This window comes from Podarcis filfolensis (genome assembly GCF_964270895.1).
Source record: "Podarcis filfolensis genome assembly, chromosome: 15".
NCBI lineage: Eukaryota > Metazoa > Chordata > Lepidosauria > Squamata > Lacertidae > Podarcis > Podarcis filfolensis.
In genome coordinates this window covers 2,390,008-2,417,347 of record NC_139618.1, presented here as the reverse complement: position 1 = coordinate 2,417,347, position 27,340 = coordinate 2,390,008, and the positions used below count along the sequence as shown (strand labels likewise).

The 27,340-nt window shown below is 43.1% G+C and overlaps 1 protein-coding gene across 1 annotated transcript in view; it reads right to left on the bottom strand.

Moving 5' to 3' along the window:
• Positions 1-27,340, bottom strand: part of CPD (carboxypeptidase D) — a 34,839-nt gene that overhangs the window by 5,625 nt on the left and 1,874 nt on the right. Inside the window, exons 2-18 of the mRNA XM_083587443.1 lie at positions 24,197-24,444; positions 17,834-17,976; positions 16,075-16,244; positions 14,921-15,285; positions 11,406-11,597; positions 9,887-10,054; positions 8,064-8,173; positions 7,029-7,131; positions 6,230-6,372; positions 5,341-5,510; positions 3,747-4,058; positions 3,089-3,284; positions 2,049-2,184; positions 1,610-1,750; positions 1,211-1,306; positions 1,063-1,127; positions 792-923 (exon numbers count right to left, since the gene is read on the bottom strand). Coding sequence (XP_083443569.1) covers positions 792-923; positions 1,063-1,127; positions 1,211-1,306; positions 1,610-1,750; positions 2,049-2,184; positions 3,089-3,284; positions 3,747-4,058; positions 5,341-5,510; positions 6,230-6,372; positions 7,029-7,131; positions 8,064-8,173; positions 9,887-10,054; positions 11,406-11,597; positions 14,921-15,285; positions 16,075-16,244; positions 17,834-17,976; positions 24,197-24,444 — 2,890 coding nt within the window. The remainder of the gene's footprint in view (positions 1-791; positions 924-1,062; positions 1,128-1,210; positions 1,307-1,609; positions 1,751-2,048; positions 2,185-3,088; positions 3,285-3,746; positions 4,059-5,340; positions 5,511-6,229; positions 6,373-7,028; positions 7,132-8,063; positions 8,174-9,886; positions 10,055-11,405; positions 11,598-14,920; positions 15,286-16,074; positions 16,245-17,833; positions 17,977-24,196; positions 24,445-27,340) is intronic.

The following is a 27,340-nucleotide window of genomic DNA, read 5'->3' as shown; positions in this document are numbered from 1 at the left end:
AGAAACCTTTACAAGGCTGGAATGTATAGCCAACCTTACAAAAGAAAGAGTTGCATCTGCTTCTTCATCCATTTTTGACTCTGGCATGTGGCTCCCAGAAGATTGACCATGAGGGGAATGCACCCCTTGGATTGAAAAGGATTCCCCATCCCTGAAGTAAGAAAACCTCCGCAGAACAAAATACACACAAAAATTTAGCAAGGCCCAAAATGCATGTTCCTGATGTTACATTTCCTCATTGCCGTACCCTCAAGGCTTATGACTGGGAACGCAACGCATTATCAGGCAGAGTGGCAGGATGACCCAACAAACCTCAGAGCCAAGGAGGATTTAAAACCAGCATCAACCTTGTCCAAAATCCCAGCTCACTCATTATACCTTTACTGGGTCCTCACTATATCACCCAGAGGAGAGCTGTTAGTTGTCCTCCGTATCATAGAGGTCTGCCTGGCCTCAGCTGGAAGTCAGTAATGGGTGCCACTGGTCCCATGCTTGGGAACACAATTCTAGCACAGATTCTGCTGGCAGCCTCACTCTGGATTTGCAGGCTTTTCCTGAAGTCGTTAATGCTGACAGTTGTTTAATATTTGCTTGGGTAGACAGTCGTTTTAATGAGTGCTCTGTGCTGTTTAATGATTTATGTGTATACATTTTTTAATATCGGTTCCGTCTACAATGAATGTCCAACAGTAAACAGCTACAAGAAATTCCATCCTTAAATCTAACATGGTGTCCAGCCCATTCTGAGCAACTGCAAACAAAAGCTTGAATGTGTTCAAGTCCAAACTCACCTCCACCAGCATGCTGAGAAGAGATTTCTTATTCTCTGCCCAGAGAGTAGGAAGCTGCCCCGCACTGGGAAAGTAACAGCAGCCAGTGTATACCGTAATCTCTGGGCAGTGTCCGTAGGAAAGACTGAAATCCTAAGAAAAACAAATGCAAAAAGAGGGCTTGCGGCAGGAAAGAGAGACAGGACTGGACCAAAGCGCCACCACTGGCAACTTTGATTGAATTTGGCTAAGAGAAACTAGATCCCCAAAGTGTAGTACAACTGTGAAATACCTTCATGCTTCCCAGGTGACTGTTCCATTCAGCCCCAAGCAACACTCCTCCAGGAATATTCTCATCTGCAAGAGAGAAACATAAAATCAGAAGCCCTTTGTAAGAAACAAGCCTGCCCCAAAAGGTCCAGAGCACCCTGGGCACATACCTGACTTGTTTGGACAGCTAGGCTGGCCCAGATGCATTGTGGGATGGTTGTTTGCATACACAGATGCCAAATATCTCAGAGTCTCTTTGTTCTCCACTATAAAAAAAAGGGAAGTTAGAGAGTCAACAAGTGTGTGATTCAGCCTGTGGTGCTTGAGGCAGACAGCAAATGTCATGGTCTCATTATAAGAGCCGATGAGAAGCCAAGCATGCTCAATGGCCAGGGATGATGGGAGCTGTAGTTCAGCATCTTCTGAATGGTCAAAGGTTCCCATGCCCACTCCAGGTTCTCCATGTCTAGTTTACTCCTCAAGAAGCAGGGAATGGAGTGCTCTTTAAAAGATTGAAGATAATCCCACAAGTTGTTTCCAAAGTACTCAGAGGATGGCACAACCATTACCTGTCTGCACAGGCTTGTCATAGGGGTAAGTGACAAGCAGAGATCCTCCATCCAAGGCAACAGAGAGGCTGAAGTCTTGCTTCAGTATCAGGTTGTCCATGATGGCCTTGGTTTCCGGTTCTCTTGCCCCAGAGGAATTGCCTAATGGAGTAAGACACAGAGGTTCTCAAGACTTGAGGCAAGCAAACAACTCAGTAGCAACCTGGTGAGGAACAGGTGACTCCAGACAGTACACAAGCTTTGCCAAGGCTGCTGCCACAGCACTGAAGCACCTGACCATTCACTCACATTTCTATTCAATGACAAGCCATCAAAGTGCGTAGATAAAGGCAATTAGTACAGTGCCACAACAGGGCTCTCTTTAACCAATTAGACACCCCTCCCCAGGTTAGGATGAAAGGATTTGGCACAGGAAGAGGTGTGTGTGTGTGTGCTTTACTTGTGAAATCAGTGTCCAGATCTTTGCCATGAATGTTGGTCAGGCCAGTCTTTGAAGTGCAGTCTCTCTCTTGAGCAATTTCTCGCCCATCTGGGTTCAGGGATGGCACGATGACAATTCTTGTATTGTCAATCAGCTGAAAAAAACCCACAGAAACAGTAAGGGAGAATCATCAAGCATCAGCCGACCCTATCCATCAAAAGGGGTGGGTGTGAAGAAAGAGGGAAGTTGGCTTGTCCTTGGATAAGTGGCAAGACTAGGGTGGGAAGAAGCAGCCAAGGCTGTTTTGCACAGAACTGCCTTTACTGGAGAAGCAGGTAGAGGAGTGCATAGGAGGAGGCCCTCCACCATTATTCCACATCCCACAACTGTCAGCAGTTTGACAGTCTGGGAGAAGAACTGAAGAGAAGTTGAGGAATTTCCAAAAGTGAAATGAAAGCAGTGTTTGCCCCCCGCATAGGTGCCTGTCACTACTTGAATGGCACTGGGACCACTTCGAATGCTCTCACGGCTATCCCTTGGTCTGAAGGCAGCTCTCTTTAGGGAAGCCTTTAATGTTTGATGAATTACTGTATTTTAATATTTTGTTGGAAGCCGCCCAGAGTGGCTGGGGAAACCCAGCCAGATGGGCGGGGTATAAAGAATAAATTTTATTTTTATTATTATTATTATTAGTCAGATTTATTGAAGTCTCGTGGTGTTGTACTCTTAGCTCCAATATACCAGGTAAAAGCCATGTCTTTCCCACCTGAGAAGTAGAGGCTGACAAATCGGTCTCAGCAGCCTTTGCACTCAGCATCACTTTGGATCTCCTGAGGCAGGGGTGGAGATCCTTGGGCCCTCTGGATGTTGCTGAACTGCAGCTCCCATCACCACTGTTCAGCAACACCTAAAGTGCCATAGGTTTCCTCATCCAACCCGAGAGTTCTTCTCAGACATATCCTCTGTTAAGCCACATCCCCCTCTAATAGTCCACAGAGTGCCCGAAAGGGACATCCTGAAGCTGATAGGTGCATGGTGACAGACATGCAACAGCCTACCTTGGTAATGGCCAGGTTCTTTTTGTAGTTCATGCAGAGGAACTCTGCCAAGGCCAAGAGCAGCTCTGTGCCAACAGGGGCATTGCCATGGATGCCAGCCACAAAACGGATCTTTGGCTCCTCTGGCTCAGATTCTTTGGGTTTGTTGGAGATTTCCAGGGACCAGATATGACGAAATTCAACACTTTGGCCCAAGCTGACAAACAAACAAACAAACAAACAAACAAACAAACAAACAAACAAACAGAGGTACAGCTGGTTAGCTTTTTAATGGAAATAATAGCTTGAGCCTTGTGTGTGGTTGATGCATGCAAAAGCCAGAGGCTGCAAAAACAGGATTTTTCAGGATTGCATAGATTGTTGCCCCCTCTGTTTCACAAAAGCAGAATAAATAATAAAGAATTCAGAGAAAATCAACAGACTTTGCTCTGTTTGCAGAATACACAGTTTGGGATTTCTCAGGACAGAATGTGGGTTGTCTGGATACAGTGTTCAAATTTGTTTTTTGTTTAGCCAGAAATGTACACAGGGCCACTCCCTATTCAGAGTAAGCTTGTCAAATGCTTGTTCAGGATTACATAGAGGACTCACTATTACAGCAAAGCTGTGACTTCTCCAGAACAAACAGAATTCCCTATAGCCCAGGAGTTCCACCTACCTAGAGAGATTTGTGATCTTCCGATAGTTCAAGTTGAGGCCTCTAAGAGACTCGGAGAGCTCATTGTAGGAACGGTAGCGATGAGGCTGGACATCTGCCGATGACGACAGCAGGAGGCGCTCCAAGCCATTTTCTGCTGAGAGGTCTTTAATCAGGGTCTCAAACTCTTTGGTGACTGTGCCGTTGAGGCCAACCATGTTTATATCTGGTACTGTTCCCTCCTCTACTTTGGAGTCTTTTCGAGTCAAAGTAAAGTTGACCTGCACTGCACCTTTACCTCCAACTTTCACTGTCTTAGTTTCTGAATTATACCTTTCAAAAAAACAAAAAAAGGAGATAGGAGGAAATTTACGTACAACAAAACTGAACATTCTGACTACTTGTGGCAATAGGATGTAGGCTGTTGTTATTTTATATTGATTACTGAGAAAAGTAAGAAATATTATGTTATTAAACTTCAGCGTAACAATTAATATATGTTAGGAATCTTGAAGGAATGTCTGTGCAAGAAGAAACAGGCACATGCCAGGCTGTTGATTCCAACCACAGATCCAGTGGACAGAATGCTATAGTTGCATATCATGATTTAAAGTTGGTTTCATATTATGGACTACATGGAAGCCATTAACAAAAGTCTCTGGGTTCACCCACAACAGGAAGCTCTGGGGTTAAGTGATAAATCTGGGTTTGTTCAGCAGTTCAGGCAAAAAGAAGAACAAATTGGCTGCAAAGGAGCTCTGGGCTCGAGCATACAGAATGGGCATCTCCTGGTTTCTTAAACCAGGGTTTTTAGGGCATGGCCAGGAAGTGAACATACGCTTTGCTTCTTGGCCAACAGATGGTGCTACCGGCTCTAATTCAGTGACTGTCAAGCAAGCTCATAAAGGGAGTAGCAATATTAAATAGTGTTCGCTGAAAAGAGCCACTGGCCCAGCAGCTTAATCAACAGCAATAGCAGTTATTGATCCCAGAGTATTTATTTCTGATTTCACACCATACGGCCTCAGGGTGAGTTCCAACACCATGCCATATAGAGAACATTTTATCCTACAGGCTCACAGTCTATTTGGGAGAAATCCCCCAATTCCATGTTAAAAGCAAATCTTTCCTTTTACAACCCAAGTCACTTTCTTCCAACACAACATATTTTCATGGACCAACTCCTAATAGTAGCACCTTGAATTTGGCCTGGTAGCAAATCAGCAACCAGTGCAGATCTCTGAGCACAGGTGTTACCGTATTTTTTGCTCTATAAGACTCACTTTTTCCCTCCTAAAAAGTAAGGGGAAATGTGTGTGCGTCTTATGGAGCGAATGCAGGCTGCGCAGCTATCCCAGAAGCCAGAAAAGCAAGAGGGATTGCTGCTTTCACTGCGCAGCGATCCCTCTTGCTGTTCTGGCTTCTGAGATTCAGAATATTTTTTTTCTTCCTTTCCTCCTCCAAAAACTAGGTGCGTCTTGTGGTCTGGTGCATCTTATAGAACGAAAAATACGGTATATGCTGATAATGCCTTACTCCTGTCAGCAATCAGGCTGCAGCATTCTGCTCAAGGTGAGAGAGGAAAAGATGCCAAATGCAAAGCTGAAAGACTCACCCTCGTGCAGATGCTGTAATTTTGTATGTTCCCTGGGTCAATAGGCGCCAATAGTCTCCACTCTTATAGGTAGAGACAGGGTGATCAATGTCCGCAACATTGATGGTTGCATTTAAGATGCCCCGTCCATCTGTGGCATCCAACACAAACCCTTTGACGCCTTGGTGGACCTGGGCAGGGGGAGAGAGAGAGAATGAATATGAATCCTGGCCAATGCTGTATTTCTTCTTTAGAACAGAGGTGGACAACCTGTGGCATTCAGGCTCACACATGGCCTCAGCTTCATTTCATGCAGAGGGGCAAGGAAGACAAAACATGGAGAAGAAGGGTGGCAAAAAAGAGAATGGAGTACCCAGCCCCAACCTCTGGCTCTGCCCATTGCTGGTAGGCACCCACACATACACACAGATGCAACAGGAGAAAAGGTTCCCCGCCCTTGGGTTTAGAAGGTGCCCTATTCTGGAAGTTCAGAATACAAGAAATTCAAGGGAAAAACTTTTTCATGCAGGCATCCTCAAAGGCTGCCCCATTCCTAAGGCTTAGTGCCTACTATAAAACATATATGCACACACTAACTGGAAAATGTGTGTCTTTATTTTTTAATGGAGAAAGACTCAACCCTGGCCACACACACACACCCTTTACTGGAAGGGGCTTGTGCTCAGTCTTAGAAGAATCTCATAGAAAAGCCACAGAATGTCATTCTACGATTACTCATTTATCCAAATTTGATACCTGAATGAACTGTTTAACAGGGCACTCTGTAAAGAGTTTGCCTTCTCATTGTGACAGTACACAAAGATGCTGTCATGACTGTTCCAACAATTCATGGCACAAGAGATTGAGGCAGCAAAAGGCAAACAGCTGTGAAGACAACACACCAGCTCACCTGCTTGATGAATTGCAGCAGAGACCTGTGGTTCTGCTTCCAGTATTTTGGCAACTCCTCTGCCTGAGGATATTTGATGCAGCCCAGCTCAATGGTCACTTCAAAGCAATTGGTGTTTAAGTAATTCCAGTCCTGCATGCCACCTGAAGAACAATGATTTATCAGAAGAGCCCTATCAAATGCCTCTGCTTAGCAAGGACCTTTGTAGCATGATACACACAAATAAATCTGTCACTTAATGAATTGAGAGCTAGAATTCTAACTCCAGAATGATGCCCTGAGCCTGTGAAACAAATAAGGAATGTTGCTTTTGAGCAGGTATGCGTTCGTACAAAGGACGACAGCCCAGGCTTAACATGAGGCCTGCACAAAGGCAAGCAGGATTGTTCTTTAATGAAGAGTGTGCTTTTGACTCTTCGTATAAAAGATGCAAAAATAAAGCAAAATCACAAGGTAGGAGGAGCAAGCAGGGGATGGGAAACACTGTCTGGAAGAACATACAAGTTATTCTTTCTGCAGCACTTGTGCCCAGGTGTAAGGTAGATATAGCAAGTTAGCTTGTTTTAAATTTTTTTTTTGGGGGGGGGGGAGATTTGAAGAGGATGCAGCCCACTGTACAATTTCCTTAGACTAAAAGAATTTCAATATAATTCTTGTTGTATTTCAATCTTGTTTGACAGAAACAAGGTTTTCTTCACCTCTAGAATGCAAAACCACCTAGAGTGGATTGGGATGCCACAAGCTATGGCAGACAGGATTGGTTTTGCAGACTCCCAAATGAATGGTGCCTTGGTTTTACCTGGAACATTATACCACTGAGCTCCATTGGTGATGCCGTGAGGGAAGTACTCGCCAGGATACATGTCCGCACAGGGGTGACCCTCAAACATCCGTGCATTCTCCTGGAAGAGCAAAGGATGACCACCTGTGAAAACTGGATTTCCTGACAGCACCAGAGTTAATGGGCTGTTTCTAGCCAACTCCTACTAGAGTAGACCTAACTGGCTACAACCAAGTGCTTTTATTTCCCAGTTACTGTGCTGCATTTGAAAACATGGACAGTTCAAACATAATGGCACCAATTAAAATGCACCTGATTATCACTGTACATAAACATAAGCCCTTGAATTCAGGCCTCCCAAAATCCAAGTCCAAACTATTTATTTATACAATTTTTCAACTTCTGTTCACAAACTTTTGTACTTGAGTAGATTAAGCAATTAATGTAATAACTTTAGTTTTTGTTCAAGAAGCCAAGGCAACATACAATGTTTAAACAATCTCACCACTTTTTCTACAAACCCCTTGCAAGGTAGGTTAAGCTGAATGTGGCCCCAGTAAGTATCACAGCCGAGTGCAGATTTAAACCAAAGACACCCCAGTCTTAGTTGGACACCAACCACTGCAGACCAGTGGTTCTAAATCCTCAATCCACAAGTCACTTGCTGCTGCAAGAGTGTGTGTGTACGAAAGAGAGAAAGAAAAAGACAAAGAGAGAAAAGGAGAACAGAAATCTGGCAAGAGCTATGGCCAAAGCCATCAGGGAAAGTATTTACTTCCCCCAAATGGACAAGCCGATGATATGAGATGTAGCTCAGTCCACAGACCGTGCCATTATCCGCCATCTAAAACAGATATCTTATTTTGCTCACGTCACAGAATTACTCTATGTCTTTCACGGAGCTAACCTTCCTGCCATGATCTTGTACATACAACCTAAAACATCTCTGTTTACAGAAGGAAGGAAGCATGAAACAGCTTTCCATGTTAAGAACTGAAAGCTCTGAGAATCTGATTTCAGGATCTCAAAAGGACACACCGGGAGAAATTTTACCTTGGCATAGGAAAGTGCAATTTGCTGAAAGACTGCATCATCAGGGGATCTACTATATGTCGCAACTCCTTGTTGGTCGTCATCATAGGGGTAATTAACCACTAAAGAGCCTGAAAGAAAATAAAGGAAAATATGGAAAATATGGACCTAACAGGTTTTTTTTACAAGGTGGCTGCTTTGCCAACGTGCTAAAGAACAAATATTACATTTTTATATGTAACAGTGTATTTTTGTAATATTTGGTTTAAGTTGTCTGTTGTTGCTTCAGTTTTTTGTACACCACTTAGATTTTTAGTATATTAAGTGATATAGAAATTAAATAACCAATCAATCCATCAACAAGCAAGCCTGCTACGTCCCTAGTCTCAGGGATTTAACTACAGGACAAAGCTCAGTAAACACAGGCAACAATGAAGATTGTGTAGCAACACTGAGGCCACTTACTGGAATTCACTTGGTCTAAGAGACAGCGAGTCACATTCACTTCTCACTTAGTATGGCAAAAGACAAGGAAATGAAACAGCTACTGAGAAGCTTTGACACTGAATGCAAATGGCACTTTACTACAGGTTGTGACTTAAAAGTTGAGCAAGGACAGACTTCCCGGCTAAATGCCATCAGACAAAATGCAACTTTTTTTTTAAAAAAAGATATCAATCTTGGGTCACAGCAACAGCAGCCAAGTAGCCTAGGGAACTACTAGCAACGCAGTAAAATTGGGTGGGGGAAGGCTAACAAGGTTGGGCTGAGCCTTCTAGAGTGTCTCCATTTACAGACACACAAAAGGTCTTGGGATAAAGGGTGTAAGTTAAAAAAAATACCAAGCTATTGTCATTTATTTATGAATTGCTTTCTCAGAAGCATCTCAAAGCAATTTCACAATACAGTGGTACCTCTGGTTATGTACTTAATTCGTTCTGGAGGTCCGTTCTTAACCTGAAACTGTTCTTAACCTGAAGCACCACTTTAGCTAATGGGGCCTCCCGCTGCCGTCGCACGATTTCTGTTCTCATCCTGAAGCAAAGTTCTTAACCCGAGGTAATATTTCTGGGTTAGCGGAGTCTGTAAACTGAAGTGTATATAACCTGAAGTGTATGTAACCCGAGGTACCACTGTACAATAAATACATATATAAAATAATGGCATGTATAAAAAAAACCATTTCAAATCCAGTACAGTTACCAACTGGCTTAAAAATCTCTTTTCAAAAAGCTGCAGAGAGCATGCTTTATAATGAGTCCCATCACTATACAACAAAGGTGGTGAGCTTCTGGCCCACAAGCCTCATTAGGTCCACCATTTTGGTCAAGTCATGCCCACCTGCTCTACACCCAACATCACGGGTGACATCAGGTGTGGGTGGGGCAAGTTAAAAACCTGGCTCAGCCAGTTTGCAGGCACTACTAGCCGTGTCTGCAAACCCCCATACAAAATAGTGTTTTGAAAGGGCTTCCCAATAGGGGCTTGTGGAGAGCTTTCGCAAAACGCTCTTGCATGACCCACATGGTGCAGAAAAGTCATTGTGACATCAGGTGATTGACAGGTGGGTGGCCTCATGGGAGATGGGGGAGATAACTATCTGGCCCACTGGCAAGATCCAGTTCCAGACCTTGAAGCACAGTTTCCTCAAGGTCCTTCCAGCCACTTGCTAAATTTTCTTGCAATGACCCCAGAGGTAAGAGAAAAACATTTAGAAGGGATGGAGCTTCCACAGGCACAGTGAGATCCAGTTTACCTCCACAGCTGCTTACTTAAGCTTTGCCTGCAGGGTACTCAGCAGCACAACCCTACCTTCAATCTACGAGAGACCAGGATTCTCTTACCTCCATGCAAGTTTGCAGAAAGCACAAATGGGTAGGTCTTCAGCCAGCTCATGACAGCTAATGTCTCTGGCTGTGGAGGGTCAGTGATCTGGAAGAACTGATCAGGGAAGTTCCGATTCAGGTCATAGTTGTTGCTGTTGTTTCTGCCAACAATCCCCAATCGGTCTCCTAAGGAAAGAAAACAAAGCCTGTTGAGCTTCTCAGAAGAGGCATCTCGTTGGCCTACATGAGATCAGGGTGCTGGGTTAGAAGAACCTTGCAGGGTTCTTCTGGGATTCTATTCTTTGTGTCTCTGGTCCCTCTGCTCTTCATAAACCCAAGATTACATCCTCCAAGTCCCTGACTCCACCTGTTCTTACTTGCTGCCTCCTATCACTGTACTACCTGATACCACCCTCCAGCCTCTACCAATATATTTAAATGCCTGATAAAAAAAACCACCTCTCCACCAAGAACAGCCATTTCCTTCTACTCTTCTTTCCTTGCACATTGCATGTTTGAAAGCAGAAAAAGCATCATAGCTTTGTTTTATGTGAAGTGCCTGGTCTTTCTAGGCGCTCCAGAAATAACAACTCTCTTGGACCATGTTAAAATGCCAGAAGATCTGATGAAATATCCCTGCATCAGATCCCTGCCAAAGAACTGTCCTCTTGCTAAAATGGCGATGAATGGAATAAGTTGCCCTTAAATGACCGACTGGGGAGATAAGATGCCACGAACAAAACAAAGGCAGGCATTCTGGCATGGCAAAGAAAAAACAAGGAAGTGGGACCCTCTACATAGCTTGTGGTAAAAGCTGGGTAATGAAAACAAAGGAAAACTTTTTTGGAGGGGGCTGGTTCACCGTCCCCCAGACCTTGTGGTGGGCCGGATCACGGACACGGGGGGTGGGGCGGAGAAGGCTTCTCTCTCTCCCCCAGCCCCTCCCTTCCCCCTGCCTACCTATGCTGCTGCCATCAGTGCAGCACCTCTCCCAACCACGGCTCCTGTGCCTGCCCTTGCGAGGGCTGCTTTTGGGCTGCTCATCCCGTCCCGTCCCGTCCCACCACGCCACGCCACTGCCACTGCCGCCGCCAGCCTCTGCCACTCGCAAGAGAAGGCACAGGAGCCATGGTTGGGAGAGGCACTGTGCTACACTCTGCCAATCATGGCTTCTGTGCGTGCCCTAGTGAGCGGCAGAGGCTGTCGGTGGCGGGACAAACAGCCCGAAAGGGCTGGCTGGCTCTGGAGAGGCGCTGCCCAAAATGGCGCTCCGCCAGCTCAGCCCAGCCCCCTTCCTCCACTACGCAGGGCGGGGAGAAGGGCAGGGAGAAGCCACGGTGTGTGAGAGGGAGGGAGATGGCACCACCAAAAAGAAAAAACAGAAAAAAACCAAACAAACAGAATCACGATCCATGGAACGTCCGCAGGCCGGATCCTGAGGGCAATTGGGCCGGATCCGGCCCACGGACCGTAGTTTGCCGACCCCTGCCTTAAAGCCACCAGTGGTGGAAAGCACAAAATGAAAACACACAGCTACCTTCATGGGCTTTCTCGTAGCCGTCAGGATTCATGGATGGCATGATGTGGATCCGAGTGTTTTGGACCAAGTCAGTTACTTCAGGATCTGTGCCATAGTTCTTGCAGAGGTACTCAATGAGATTAAGGAGAAGCTCTCTTCCTACTACCTCATTGCCATGCATATTTGCAATATACTTGAACTCTGGTTCAGCTGGATGAAAGCGGGGGTGAGGGAGGGCAGAGAGAAACATGTTAGACCAAGTAACCTACTCTTAGCTGTTTGTCTACCTGGATAATGCACTGCATCTAGTGAACTCTATTCTAATGAAAATAGCAAAAAACAAACAAACCCACAAATGCTTAACATACTTGCAAAATAATTTGAGAAAGTCAGGCTAGCATAAGAAACAACATACTGAAAGTTGCTATGCCCAGTTTTGAGCAAAACAGGCTTTCTTCATCCCCAACTGTCAGGCTGGCCGCATAATAGGCTGAATAAGGGTGACCACTTGGAATAGTGGCTCAGGCCACCTCCACTGTAGAGTCTTGAGAAGCCCCATGTGTTTTGTTGAGGTCTCTTCCCTGGTGGGGCCATGCTTCAGACAGGAAGTGACCAGCAGACAGCACAGAACACCACAAAGCAGGGCATCCTCATGCCAACAGCAGCCAGTGTAATGGTAAGGATCAGGGGCTGCACAATCCAAAATAAGCTTTGGGACCCTGTAAGTCAAACACCCACACCTCCAGGGGAGCCCCTTCTGTGAGACAGCACAGAATGGCACCTAGTCCTACATTTGCTTGGGGTGCAAGAGACTGTCAAAAGTATTTGGGGTGGCCCCACATTTCTTGGGGTGTGCACATCTCAAGTTCCTTATTGTTGGCAAGGAGGGGCTATGCTTGGCCATGTCTTCTGCCCAAAGAATCGGGCTGGACACAATTCTGTGCCAGAAGATTATGGCAGTGGATGCTAATGTCAATAGGTGCTAGTACTGATCTAGCAATGAATATTTATAGGATGAACTACAGCTTGCCCCATATTTGCCTATTGGCAATGCTGACTGGGGCTGCTGGGAGTTTGGAGTCCAACACCATCTGGAAGACCACAAGTTAGTCACCCCTTCACAACTGTTAGAGGGTTGTGTTTTCCTTTTGTAGTTTTCATTATTATTGTGCTGGTAAGATGTACACATTGCCCTATTAAATGTTTAAAAAAAGCTAACTTACAAAAAAAAGAGACACACTTCGACCCCACAGGAGCAAAGATATGACCGTGTCAGTCAACTGTTGACTTTCCAGCCATTTCCAACAACTGGGGAAGAAATGACCCATTATGTCTTTAGCTGGGCATTGTGTTTTTTGCAAGTCTCAAGTAATTTTAAAGGTCAGTCTTACATTTACTGGACTATTCAAGTATTGCAGATTCAAGGAATGTGAACACACACACACAGGGAAAAATGTGCAAGCAGCAAAAAAAGGAAGTAATAATATAGCCTCAACCAGCCCCTTCCTTGGCAGTAAAGGAATTCCTTTGGCACTACAGTAAATTAGTTGAAGCCACGATACAGAACCAAAAAAATGGATGCAAGCATCCTTACTTCCTATGTGTCATAATTTGCTTTTCTTTGAATGATCACAGTAACAATAACAGTGGAAAGTCTCAAGGAGAATCATTGTAAAATTCAAACACACCATCCAGACACATTTTACATCTTTCCTGGGGAAGTAAAAGTGTAAATAGCAGCAACTGAATAATCAGTGAGAACATTGTCACAATGATGGAGAGGGGAGACAGACAACTGTCAAAAACCATGAAAATATCAAATGGCCAAAACGTAAGGGGGGATATCCAATGTTAGTCATGCTCAGAGTAGCTCCATTATAAAGAATGGTCATTACTTAAGTCAATTGATTTAAATGGGTTTGCTCCAAGTACGCCAAACATTGGATTTTATCCAAAGTTATCTTTTAAAAACATACATACCTACATACATCATATTTATAAACTATTTATTTCTTGAACCGTCTTGTATATTCTTACCCAAACATATACACATAAAATGATAAGTAATTCTAGACTATCATTTCTGAAATAACAAGGAGAATCAAACCCAGTGCAGCCATCATTTAAGCAAAAATAATGGGCTAGTTATATTCAACAGAAGTTATAATAGAACTTGCGTTTAGGAAACAGAACTCAAGAATCCCAAAGGAGTCCCAATAAAATCTAAAGCTGTAGAACAAAAAAAAAAATCAATCTATAAATCAAGCTCAGTCTCTAAAATACAATCCCCCTCCCCTGTCATTATTTAACTGAAGAAGTCTCTGTTACAAATTCTTATTACAAAAAAGAGCTTCCTGACAAGTTTTGACTTGCATAGCATGTTCCAGAGAATTAGGACTTGACAATAAAGATTTTGATAGCCCATCTCCAAAATCTAATAAAGGCAGAAAGAGAACCAGTAGCTGGCAGTTGACTAGTTAATGAGGCTAATTTCCCCACTTGCAATTAACCATTTCAGTACTGCACTTTATTAAGAGAGAGACAGAGAAAGATCTCCTGAGGTTTTGAGATAAAAAGGAAATGGGAAGAACAAAAGATATCTGAAGTACCGGTATTCTGCAAAACCAGCAACAACAGCTTCTTGTGGAGCCCAACACAAGGTATATGATACTAAGAGGCTCCTTTTTTTGCAAGGAGACTGTTTATTTGCAAGCAGAAAGTCCCCAGTTCAATCCACAATCGCACCCCCAGGTCAGGCTGGAAAAGAATCCTTGCCTGAAATCCTGGAGAGCCACAGTCAGTGAGTGTAGACAACACAGAATTAGATAGACCAATGGCTTGACTCAGAATAAGGCAGGTAATCATATTCTGCTGAGCTCACTGGAAGAAAGCACTACATTTTTAGAGATGCTACCTGCAGAATGCTACCTGGAAAGGAGCAGCCACAGTAACAAGGCGGCTTCAGCCAGCTGTACACAAACCCAGCTCAGTTAAATGCTTTCTCTTATACCTTCAGAGATTGGAGTGTCAGTGCTGCCTCTGCGGTGCTCTAGTGCCTGCACCCTTGGAGGAATATCAAAGACAATGGTATCTTTTTTGCTCCAAAGTTTCTATTGAAGCACACCATTTTTTTTTTAGGACCCCTGGATGGTTAAGTCCAGTCAAAGGTGACTATGGGGTTGCGGCGCTCATCTCACTTTCAGGCCAAGGGAGCCTGCGTTTGTCCACAGACAGTTTTCTGGGTCATGTGGCCACCATGACTAAACCGCTACTGGCACATGGACGACTGTGACGAGTGCCAGAGCGCAAAAAACGCCGTTTACCTTCCCACTATTTATCTACTTGCACAGGCATGCTTTCAAACTGCTAGATTGGCAGGAGCTGGGACAGAGCAACAGGAGCTCACTCTGTCACGGGGATTCAAACCGCTGATCTTCTGATCAGCAAGTCCAAGAGGCTCAGTCATTTAGACCACAGCACCACAGCCCTGGGAAACACATTCATAGAAGCAAGAGAGCCATAGGCTAAATTACCTGCTTCGTGGATGCCTGGGTTGTCAGATATTTCCATGACATACAATTCCAGCTGCTTCACCGACTTGCCAACTGAGTAGAGGCGAGCAATATTTGGGTACTCGGTGGCATATTTCCTCAGGAAGATCTCCATGTCAGGGAAATGATGATGGCGGAATTCCTCTGGTTGGATCGCTTGGTGGAAGGAAGTTGTCCTATTTGCATCAGTGGTGTTGGTGGTGTTGGTAACAGACTCTGTGGTGGCTAGTGGCACATCCTGGGTTGGGTCAGAGGCCGGCACTGCTATTGAAGGTTGCAAAGAGAAGTCCACAACAGTTGCATTCCCTTCCTTGACTTCTACGTTCACTTTGGTGACTGGCAGGTAGCTGCAAAAAAAGAGAAATGGATACAAGAACTTTCCTTCTGCTTCAAATTCAATCTGCTTGGCCTCACCTAGGAAGGGCTAACTAAAACGCTGATTATGATCAGACAGCATGAAGATTAGAAACTTCCTGAAAACAATCCTGAGGACCCCCACCCAGGAAAAACCTTTCAGTTCAGAAATCAAGGCCATCAGCATCTGGAGGAAGATGTATTACAAAATTCAGGCTGTATCTACATACAACTGCTATGAAGAGAGTTCCACGGGATACAGTGGAACTAACTCTTGGGTAAATATGAACAGAATTGTTGTCATTCAATACTTGGTAAAACGTGGTTTTTAATATAAAGTCCACTTCATCTTCATTATTATTCCCATTTCACAGATGGAAAACTGAAGCTGAAAGATCACAAGGCCACCTACTTAATTTCTGCATCTAATCCCACGGTCCCCATGTCAAAACCCAATTCTGTTTGCTGAGCCAAAACAGCTTGTCACCATACAAGTCTTTCCACCTTATCTACAAAGAATTTAGCAAAGCACAGTTAAGGGTAGGAAGGGTGCTTAATTCTCATGGGAACTCAAGGAGCCCTTCCTTGCCCTTGCCCTTGGACTTGGCCTGCCTCTTGCTTCTGTTTGCATAAAGCAATATGAGCAAACGGTTCAGGGTGATACGAGACAAGGCAGCAAGAATGGCTTCTACTGTTTCAGGGAAGGAGCTTCCAACTAGGAGCGGCCTTGCCAAGTGCAAGAGACAGCAGCACAGTGTCTTTGCCAGCATCAGAGACTTTACCCCATGACAGCAGCTGTGATGTTGTAGGTCCCAGGCACCAGCAGTCTGTGATAGTCACCAAACCAGTCAGTTGTGATGTTGTGATCAATCCCAGCCACAGCAATAGTTGCATTTTCCAAGCCAGCCCCAGTCACCAAATCCCTCACAAACCCTTTGATTCCAATGTGAACCTGCACAGATTAAACATGAAATAGATCAAAAGACAGGCACATCATTGAAGAGCAATATGATTCTTTGACTCATCACCATGGTTGTTGCTGTTTTTTTTACTCTATAAAACTTCTCATTTCATGCTTAGAGTTCACTATGAAAGGTACATAGTGCTATTAAATTCATAGGCAAACAATGACACACATAATACAGCCTTTTCCACCAAGATATAAAAACTGCACCTCCAATACACAAACAGAATTAGAGACTGGCATATTTGTGTGTTACTTGAAAGTGCATTTATGCTTTTCTGAATCACTTTTTATTATCTGAGTTACAGAATATTAAGTAGACAAGACAAAAAAAGAGTATCGGCTATCAGCATTTAGATCTGTCTGAAATGTGAGATGCTGCTGCAGATTAGTGTAACTATGCTTGCATTTCCCATTCCTTTATCTGTAGGGGAAAAAGAGGCTGCATTTGTCCCCCATACTCTTCCACTATAATAGAACAGAGAGTGTCATTCAATCCTGTGACATAATTCTGTAAAACAGCAGCAAAAGACAACTTGTGCTCTTTTTATCAGGCTTGCAAAAGGCAGCTGCAGATGGAGACACCCAGTCGCCACTTTAGGGGAAAGGTGTGTTACTTTTTTTAGTTGCAATTGCTTTTGCTTAGAGGCCTGTCTCAAAATGGATGCTGTTTGACTAGAATGCTCTCTCTGTCTTGAAAACACACCACACCACACACAGAAGAAGCCTTTCAAACCACATCTACAGCAACAACCATCTACAGGAAGGTTTATACTGAACCAATGCCACAATTCTGAGGGCAAAAAGAGGGTAGGGTGCCAGGAAGAAAGGGGATTCATGCTAAATGACATCAAGGCTAATATATAGGCAACATTAGCTTAATGGACACACCTCTTGTTTAGGGTGAAAGAAAATGATTAGAAACAAAATAAAACATACATCAGAGATATTTTCTGACTGTTGCTTGGTCATAAATATGGGTTGTATTCAATGTTGGTCCTGTTTGGAGCAGACCTGTTGAAATTAATGGCTATGACTAGTTTAAGTTTAATAACTTCAGTAGGTCTCCTCTGAATAGAAATTAATTGGAGACAACTCCTAGCATCTGCTTGTTTCATTTGTTATTATCGTTATTGATTTTTTAAATCACTTTCCACAGAAGTGTCTCAAGGGTGAATTTGAATAAAAATAGCCAAAATAAAACCAAAAAAACCCCAGCAGATATATTTAAATGAAACAAACCAATAAGATAAAATAAGATAAAATAAATAAAATAAAGAATATTATACCCATGGCAGAGACCTACTCATCCAACTGAGAAAAAAACCCCATCAGGACAAACATGTATTCAGTTGTTTCCGGAAAATGTAGGTATCAGTCATATTACATTTTGTGAGCTTTCTGCTTTGTCTGATTGGCCTAGGGTGCAGTTGAGGAACTCTCAGTACTTACAGGAAATGAAGCCCCAATGCCTGTGAATGGGGTCATCACCTTTCAACACAAGTACATGTCCATGTGACAGATGGAAGTATTTGACATTTCAAACAGCCTGCAAAAGGGCCAAAACAATGTCTTACTTTTTCAATGAAGGTGAGAAGAGATTCCCGGTTATTCTCCCATTCCTTCTCAAGCTGCGAAGCTGGTGGGTATTTACAGCAGGAAAGCTCAAAGGTGACTTCAAAGCAATTGGCCCACAAGTAGTTATAGTCCTGCATGCCACCTAAGGAATTTAAAGGGAAATATTAAAGTACTATCACTCAAGAGACTTCTGCCATCAGCAGTATTTCCTTACATTATTTTAAACTAGCAGCCTTTTACTTTCCAATGCTTATGTATTCTAAGGGGGGGGGGGACCAGTGCAGTTTTGAAATCAGTCTGCCACTTTGATTCAAAATGGCATCCAATTGTATCCAAACACAGCTGAAAACCAACTCACTGAACTCAGGAAGCATCATGCAAAAGGTGGTTGCAATATCTTAAGAGGTGTCCAAATAGTGTATTATCAGTTATCTTACTAGACTAGAAAAACTCAGTGTCTTTAACTGAAGTGGGGGAGAAAATTAAGCCAAAAGCAAAACCCAGGTGCTGTGGCTTTGGCTCTGGAACGGAACATAGAAGGTAACACATTTAATAGGTAAATACCCCAACCCTTTACAGGCAAACATAACTGAGGATCCAGCAGCTTCTCTTATTTGCCATCTCTAGCCACATTGTCAGAAAAAGCTCAGAATGTGATTAAAGCAGAATCCATGCTTCCCTCACTTCTTGCAAGTACCTGGCCAGCACCACCACCACCACCACAGTCTATCCCTTCAACCAACCCTCCATGAGAGGTCCAGAGGCTGGCAATACGAGAACAGGCCTTTTCTAGGGTGGTTCCCCATTTGTGGAATGCTCTCCCCTGGTAGACTTGCCTGGTGCCTTCATTATACATCTTTAGGCACCAGACAAAATTGCTTCCTCTATAATCAGGCCTTTGGCTGATTAAACAATCTATGGCCTTTTAAATGTGTTCGTTGTAGGGGGGCTGTTATTGGTTTGGTTATGTATTCTGTGTTCTCATTTTGTATTATTATGCTGTAAATTGCCCTGTGATCTTTGGATGAAGGGCACTATACAAATTTAATTAATACATAAATAAAATAAAGGCATTTTACTTCTTTTCAGAGCAATTTTATCAGACAGGATCTTCTGTGTTCTTAACCTCCGGCAGTTCAGCACTTGGTGATAAACAGGATTAGAAGTCCCAAGGGACACTGGCCAGATCAGCATATCATTCTTTAAATGCCTATGTAAACTTATATGGGTTTCAGTACCACAGTGACAAAGGCTTTCTGTTATTTGTTACACAGTATAATGCTCTTCAAGATACTCATGTTATACAAGCAAGGCATCTCTTTGGAAGGCAGCGCTCTATGGAAAGCAAGCTACAAGCTTTATTCCCTTGGAGGAGAAAAAATATTCTATTAAACATCCCATACCTTTATTTCAAGGATCTCCAGGCAGTGTACATAGTTTGCCCTCATCCCATTTTTATCCTTACAATAACCCTGTGATATAGGCTAGGCTAAGAGAGAAGGTCCTACAGTAAGCTTTGTGGTAAAGGAGGGATTTGAAAAATTATTATTATTATTATTATTATTATTATTATTATTATTATTTCTATGCCGCCCATCTTACTGGGTTGCTCCAGTCATTCTGGGCAGCTTCCAACAAATTATGAAACCACAGTAAAATATCAAATACCATAAACTTCCCTATACAGGGCTGCCTTCAGATGTCTTCTAAAAGTCAGATAGTTGTTTATTTCAATGACATTGACAGGAGGCCGTTTCACAGGGTGGGCGCCAACTACTGAGAAGGCCCTCTGCCTGGTACCCTGTAACCTAACTTCTCACAATCAGGGAACTGCCAGAAGGCCCTCAGAGCTGGCTCTCGGTGTCTGACCTGAATGATGGGGGGTGGAGAAGCTCCTTCAGGTATACAGGGCCGAACCCAGGGTTTCCCTGTCCTAGACTGACTCACCAACCACAACACTGAGCTGGTTGGTTCTTCGCATTACCAGAAACTGCAGCACAAGGTTGATTGCAACAGATCAAGACCAAAGGCAACTCTTCAGTAGACAAAATTATTGCTTTTTTGTGGGTTGGGAGGGGAGGTAGACACAAAAGAATGTTAACAAGGTTAGTGAAATATGACCGAAGGAAAAAAGCCTTCCCATCCAAGCTCATGTAACTCTGCACCTTTGAAAGTGCCAAGTAACAGAAAGATTCTGGTCAGAAGAGTTACAACATTTGGGTTAGTGTGCAATTCATTTAGTAAGTGACAAATCTGAGAAAATGTGGTGCGTATGGTGTGTAAGAGATGAACTTAACTGGACAGTGAATGGCCATTTCCCTAGATAGCCTTTAGCTGCTCCTGCCAGCTCTATTTCAGCAGTTGTACACGTAAAATGAGTGGGTTATACAGTACCAAGTTTTTAAGGCAGAAAAAATATCTGAAGGGAATTAAGAAGGAAGTGGCCTTAGTGTGAACCTGTTCTCCTTCCGAAAATCTACACTAATTGTTGCTTATCTTCAGACTACTGTACGAATTCCCATTACATCACATTCATGGTGGTGACCTCTTACCAAAAGGCATTGCTTAGTTTCCTGTTTTCCACACAGTGAAAGTGTTCTAACATCACTGAAATCACACTAACAATATGATTCTATGCATGTTTAGGAGATGAATAAAAACTTTTTAACTAGTGGTTAAGATACTGCAAGGGAATATATTTCTATGGCATTTCCACAGGCCACTAACCACCTGTCATTAGCAACCACCAAGTGAACCTGATTCACCAAATCTTTAAAAGCCAGGCAGAATACATGGTCCTTGAGATAGCCACTAAAAAAAATACATAATAATCTTCAGTTCAAGCAGGCAATGCACAGATGAATGTGCAAGTGAAATGGCAGCACCAGGCAAACCAACCAAACTAAAGTAGTCACATCTGAACTAAAGAACCTACATCAGGGATAGGAGATGAGAGCAAACCTTATCGCTCATCAGCCAGAAAACATGGAAGGTCATGGCCAGCCTGCAAACAACAAAACTGACAACATTTTCCTGGTGGTTAGAAAGTTATGCAGCTTATGCTTGGCAAAAAGGAAGCCCTCACAAACTTGGGAATCAAACTGGCTTCCTGCAGGAGCTCACACAGGGGATGCTACTGTTGGTGAACCTATATTCTACCTAACAGAGGGTTCTATCCACCATTAATAATAATAATAATTTATTTATACCTCGCCCATCTGGCTGGGTTTCCCCAGCCACTCTGGGCGGCTTCCAACAAAAGATTAAAAGTACATTAAAACATAAGTGATTAAAAACTTTCCTAAACAGGGCTGCCTTCAGATGTCTTCTGATGATCGTCTTCCAAAGCAACTACTCTATTCCAAACTTAAAAATGGAAAGCGTAATGCTGGTGGTCAACAAAAGAGGCTTAAAGACTGTCCCAAGGCAAATCTAAAAAAATGTAGTATAAACACTGACAACTGGGAAACACTGGCCTGAGAGCGCTCTAGTTGGAGAACAGCCTTTACCAAAGGTGTCATGGGCTTTGAAGACATTCAAACTCAGGACGCAAGGGAGAAACGTGCTAGGAGGAAGGCACGCTTGGCAAATCCACACCATGATCAGCTCCCACCTGGAAACCAATGTCCCCACTGTGCAAGGACGTGTGGAATTGGCCTCCACAGTCACTTACGGACTCATTGTTAAAACCGTGTTTATGGAAGACAATCTTACTCGGCTACAAGTAATCGCCAAAGAAGAGAAGAAGAAGAAGAAGAAGAAGAAGAAGAAGAAGAAGAAGAAGAAGAAGAAGAAGAAGAGTTGTATAGTTCTTTATCCTTTTGACACCAGATGGGAAGGCGTTCCACAGGGCTGGCGCCACTATCGAGAAGGCCCTCTGCCTGGTTCCCTGTAACTTTGTTTCTCGCAGTGAGGGAACTGCCAGAAGGCCCTTGGCGCTGGACCTCAGGTTCTAGGTTAAATGGTGGGGGTGGTCATACATTAGTCGTACATAGAGCAGACCCATTTAAATTAAGGGCCATGACTAGCTTATCATTCATTAATTTCAATGAGTTTCTGAGTAAAATTTATTTGGATGCAACCCTGAACTTTTGAGCAGAACTTGCCACTGTGAAGAGTGAATTAACTTAGTCCCTTCAGGATATCCTGGTTCAAAATTAAATGACAAGTGTACAGCTTCACAAGCATTCACTCATTCTGTCGGCTTGTGAAATGCTGTTGATTTAGTAAACCCAGAGCTTCCACCACAATTTGGGTGTGTCTGTAGTGGAAAGGAAGCAGGAAAAGAGTTGGCAACTACTGGTAAACAGCATGAAGGAGAACCTTTATTTGAACAGTTAGTTAGGCATGTGGCCAGCCAAAATAAGATGTGTTCACATGACTGGTCCAGTATTTCTAAAAAGTTTAATGCTACTAGGACAAAAGAGAGATGTTTATCCATCAACACATCTGATACTTATGTTGATTATAAAAACAAAATTAGTTAAATGCTGGGCAGGACACGAATAATTCACAATACACATAATTTTCATTTTTAATGTTAACCGCAATTGTAATTCTAAAATTAAGGTAGTTTGGCATAAAATCTGATGATGTTTGAAGTATCTTTGTTGTTGTTGACCAAATATTGTAGTGATTAGTTGACCAAATAATTCTGACAAGCCAAAAAGAATGTCAGGGAAAGCACAAGTATAAAGAGCTCTGGCTTGACTTTAAAAGTCAACTTCTATCAGGCTACAGCAAGTGCGAGAAGGGAGGGAGGCCCACCTCTTAGGCCAGGGGTAGGCAACCTAAGGCCCAGGGGCCAGATGCGGCCCAATCGCCTTCTCAATCCGGCTCGCGGATGGTCTGGGAATCTGTGTGTTTTCACATGAGTAGAATGTGTCCTTTTATTTAAAATGCATCTCTGGGTTATTTGTGGGGCCTGCCTGGTGTTTTCACATGAGCAGAATGTGTCCTTTTATTTAAAATGCATCTCTGGGTTATTTTGTGGGGCATAGGAATTCATTCATTTCCCCACCCCCCACCCCAAAAAAGTCCGGCCCACCACATGGTCTGAGGGACAGTGGACCCCCATGGCTGAAAAAGGTTGCTGACCCCTGTCTTAGGCTCAACTGAGAGACCAATAACTTTTGGCGTTCCTCTCTTTGAACTGCTTCCATTCCAGCTGGCCATTGTAAGAACACTAAAAACTAGCGTCTGTCTGTGTTTCTTTTTCTCTCCGCCCTCCTAATTCCTTTTGTGTTACGTATTTTAGACTGTAAGCCTGAGAACAAGAACTATTTTATTACTGATCTTTGCAACCACTCAGGGAACCTTTTCAGACCCAAATTACTTCTGAGGTTAAATACCATTTCAAAGCCATGTAAATCCTATGCTCAGCCATCAGTAAAGTTCAGAAGCTCACCATCAGGTGTGATAATAAAGGCTAACATACCATACTGGCAGTCACTCCCACAGGAAGACCCTATAATTTTTTTTCTATCACAGTTAAATTCCCAAAAATGAAATTATTTTATGCAATCTAGGAATTGTAAGTTTTGGAAGATTGGCCCCTGGGTTCTCTTCATTTGTACCATGTGTTGCAATTCTAAGCAAACTTTCTTGGGAACTTAATTTTTCAAATGCCTCATTTTTTTCAAATTACAGCTTTACAGAGATCAAGGAAAACACAATCCTTGCCTGCAGCCTTACAGCATAATAGGCAAAATACAAAAAAAAGGGGAAAGAGAATGTGGGACCGAACAGGAAAACAAGCAAGGTTAGGCACCAGTTAGTCGTGAAGTTCAAATGAATTCAGCAATGCTTACTTTCAAGTCAGCATATTTAGGAGGGCTCTGCATGACAGCTACAGACAAATTCAATACTCTGAATGCAGACAAGCAACTCTAGTACCAAAGACAGCTCAAAGACCACATGCTCAAGCAAAGCAGCCTCAAGTCCAATGGAGTAGCTATACCCATCAACCTACGTCTTACAGGCCATATTCAACAGTAAAAGGATGGCACACAGTAGAGCTCCATAAGTGCTTTGTAAATCTGGGAGAAGGCTTCTCCTGTTAAAGCAAAATTAGGCAACACCAACAGACAGCTAGCTAGCTAGCTGCAATGTGCCAAAGCAAGCTATAAAAGTTTGCTTAAATCTTAAAAAAATGTTTGACAACAATTGAGCCAGGCATTTTCTTTACATAGCTTTTGTTGAATGACATATGAAATGCAAACACAAAGAATCAATAAACAGCACCAATCATGTCATCACCTTGATGCTGCCTGCAGGATTCCAGCAGCAGTAAAGTGACAATAAAGAGCAACATGCTACTCTTTTGGAAGACACTAGTAAAGTAATTCACTTGAGCAGCCTACCTTCCACGTCGTACCACTGAGCACCATTGGTGATGCCATCTTGGAAAGTTTCTTCTTCCTCCCCAGGGCAGTTTGGGGTGCCGGTTTTCATTATTGGATGGTTTGATGCATAAGCCTTTGCCAAATACCTGAATACCTCATCATCGGCAGATTTGCTGTACACCCCAGAGGTCTTGTGCACAGCGGAGTCATCAAATGGATAGCTTGCAACAACAGATCCCCCGTGCAGGTTCCCGGAAAGCACAAACCTGTTTTCAACAGAAGCACAACAGTCATCAGAACCAGAAAAGATAACTGCAGGGTAAAGATGCAATTAGGTTAATGTGGCATGTTTTATCCCATCACACTAAATTTCTTTAATGAAGCAGCACAATCAACATTTGGAGGAAACATGGTGGCTCTTTTTAGAAACTGCAAAAAAACTTGTCAACAAGAGAAGAAGATTTCTGAGTCAGTGTGATGCAGTTTACAGAGTGCTGCGTTTAGAAGGGGGGACCACACCAACCCCCCTATTTTAAAAGCCAGATCACAATGAAGGAACTAGTATTAGAGGTGAAAGCCAATTCAGACCATTATCAGCAATTAAGTTGGCAAACAAACTGGGTGCTAAACATAAGAAGAGAGGTCATAAAAATAAGTTACAAGCAGCAGAACCTACAAGCATAGTAATTTTAGGGTGACTATTCCGATAAGCTTGTCAACACCAATTGAGATTCAGACTATTGGGAATTAAGTTTGCAGACTAGTTAGGAAATGGAAGTGCCTAGGAAACAGCAAAGATTTCCTTAGCCCTGTCACAAGTGACTGTACTCTTTAAGCTTTCTTCTCAGCTGATAAAGGAACTTAGGGTTCCTTCCAAAAGCACTTGATATCAAGCATTTGGATTTTTTAAACCCGCCAACATCAGAAAAGCCCAATTTTAACAAACTACTGAGCACCAACCAGAGCACTGCATTCTATTCAAGAAAAACAACTCATAAATTGTTAAACTAAAGCATGCATAAAGCTTGATGTTTATTCAGTTTTGTACCAGTGACATAGTATTGCAATTGTAATCATTTTAAGCCCTATAACAAGGCAGTAGGGCAACACAAAGGACTGCCTTGTTTAGCCAGCTTTAGCGGCTTCTGTTATTTTAATTTGAGGTAATTTTAAACAGATAGAGCTGAGAGAATGTAGATTTGAATGTGCATTGTCACATGGAAGATCTTGAGACACCCAACATAAGAAGTCAGATTTTGTACATTAGAACGGCAACAAGCACATTCGCAAATCCTTATTGGGCTCTTGTTTTCATTCAGGCAGAAAAACATCAACAGAACATCAAGATCACTGCATGATAATAAATTTCAAGTTTGGAAGAATAGTATCTTGCAGTGACCAAAGGCAACACTGCTTCTTACCATGTTTTTGCCACAAGCAAACCTAGTTCTCTCAGTAGCCAATATGTTCCTGTGCAAAGGGGACAAGCCATACAAACAGCATCTTCTCCAACCATAACTACCCTCCAACCAGCCCAGAAATACTAACCACTCACAGTACAGTTGTACCTTGGTTTTCAAATGCCTTGGTACTTGTATGTTTTGGCTCCCGAAATGCCAAAAACCCGGAAGTAAGTGTTCTGGTTTTCAAACTTTTTTTGGAAGCCGAACGTCTGACGTGGCTTCCACTTGAGTGCAGGAAGCTCCCGCAGCCAATTGGAAGCTGCGCCTTGGTTTTCAAAATTTTTCGGAAGTCGAACAGACTTCCAGAATGGATTACATTCGAGAACCAAGATACGACTGTATCAAAAATGTGCAATCCCTTGGACCTTCAGAATCAAAAATTGTTTTAAAGTCCCATCATAACCACAGATACTTCTTCAAGGGTAAAATCCTCTCTCCATGGCTTCTCTAACTACACACTCCAGATCTCCCACCCAGTTCTTTACAACAATGAAGGCCACCTGGAAACTGGCTTCATCCACAAAAGACCACCTATACTGAGAATCATCATAAGAGTTGTTAAGGGTGGTGACATAAAACAGGACCAGGCTATCTCCGTGACAGCACGAAGGAACTTACTTCCCAGGAGTCCCATCTGGCTTAGTTAAGGTCTCTCACCTCAGTTTTTAAGTACCAGGAGATGGAAATGTGTTTAACTGCTGGTGTTTCTGTAACTTAATTTAGTTGTTATGTTGGTTTCTTTTTGATAGTACAGTATTATGTTTTTATTTTTTTAATCCACTTTGTGACATAGGGAAGGGGATTAAGAGCAGATAGCACCAAGGGAACTGGAAAATAACCAACACAGCACCTGAGCCTCAAGAGGATGCCAGGAATGAAGAGAGGAAAATTACAGTTGCCCAACACATTTTGGCATGTCACCTTCTTTGAGTCATGACATTTTCTCCCTCTTCTACATTTACTCTTTTGTGTGAAAAACAGCAATGGTGTGGCAATAAACCAAAACACAATTTCAGTTTTCAATAAATGTTTTCATCCCTAGTATCTAGTTGAGGCTTTGCCTCCTGATTTTTGGTTTCCAGCCAAAAATGTAGAAAATACTTCCATCCCCACATGAGAAAATAAGCTAGCTCCTGGGCTTCAAAAAGGTACAAGCCAAGACATCCAATTATCCAGTGTCCCCAACCCAGTACAGAACAACTGCCACCCATGGACCTCTTAAAACCTTCCACTGCACCCCCAAATAACATAGACAGCATATGATGAGGCCCAGCCCTGACTGAAACACCCAGTAGGGATCCCACCACCTAAGCTAAGAAGCTCTGCCAACCAATGAAAGCTCAACTGGCTCAGCACTATTAGACCTGGCCCCCAAGGAAAAGCCTGGCCTGCCAAGCATCATGTAAGATTCTACACTTAGGCAGGAAGAACCAGCAGCACAAATATAACACAGGCGCTGCGTGAATTGCCAGCAGTACATGTGAAAAGGATCTAGGGGTGTTAAAAAACCACAAGCTGAACATGAGTCAACAGTGTGATGCAGCAATAAAAAGAACTTAGGTTACTCTAGGCTGCATCAACAGAAGTCTCATGTCCAGATCAAGGGAAGTAATAATCCAACTATTCTGGCTAGTTTTGGTCCCAGGCCCACCTGGAGGTGGGCACCACAATTCAAGGATATTGACGAGCTGAAATTTGT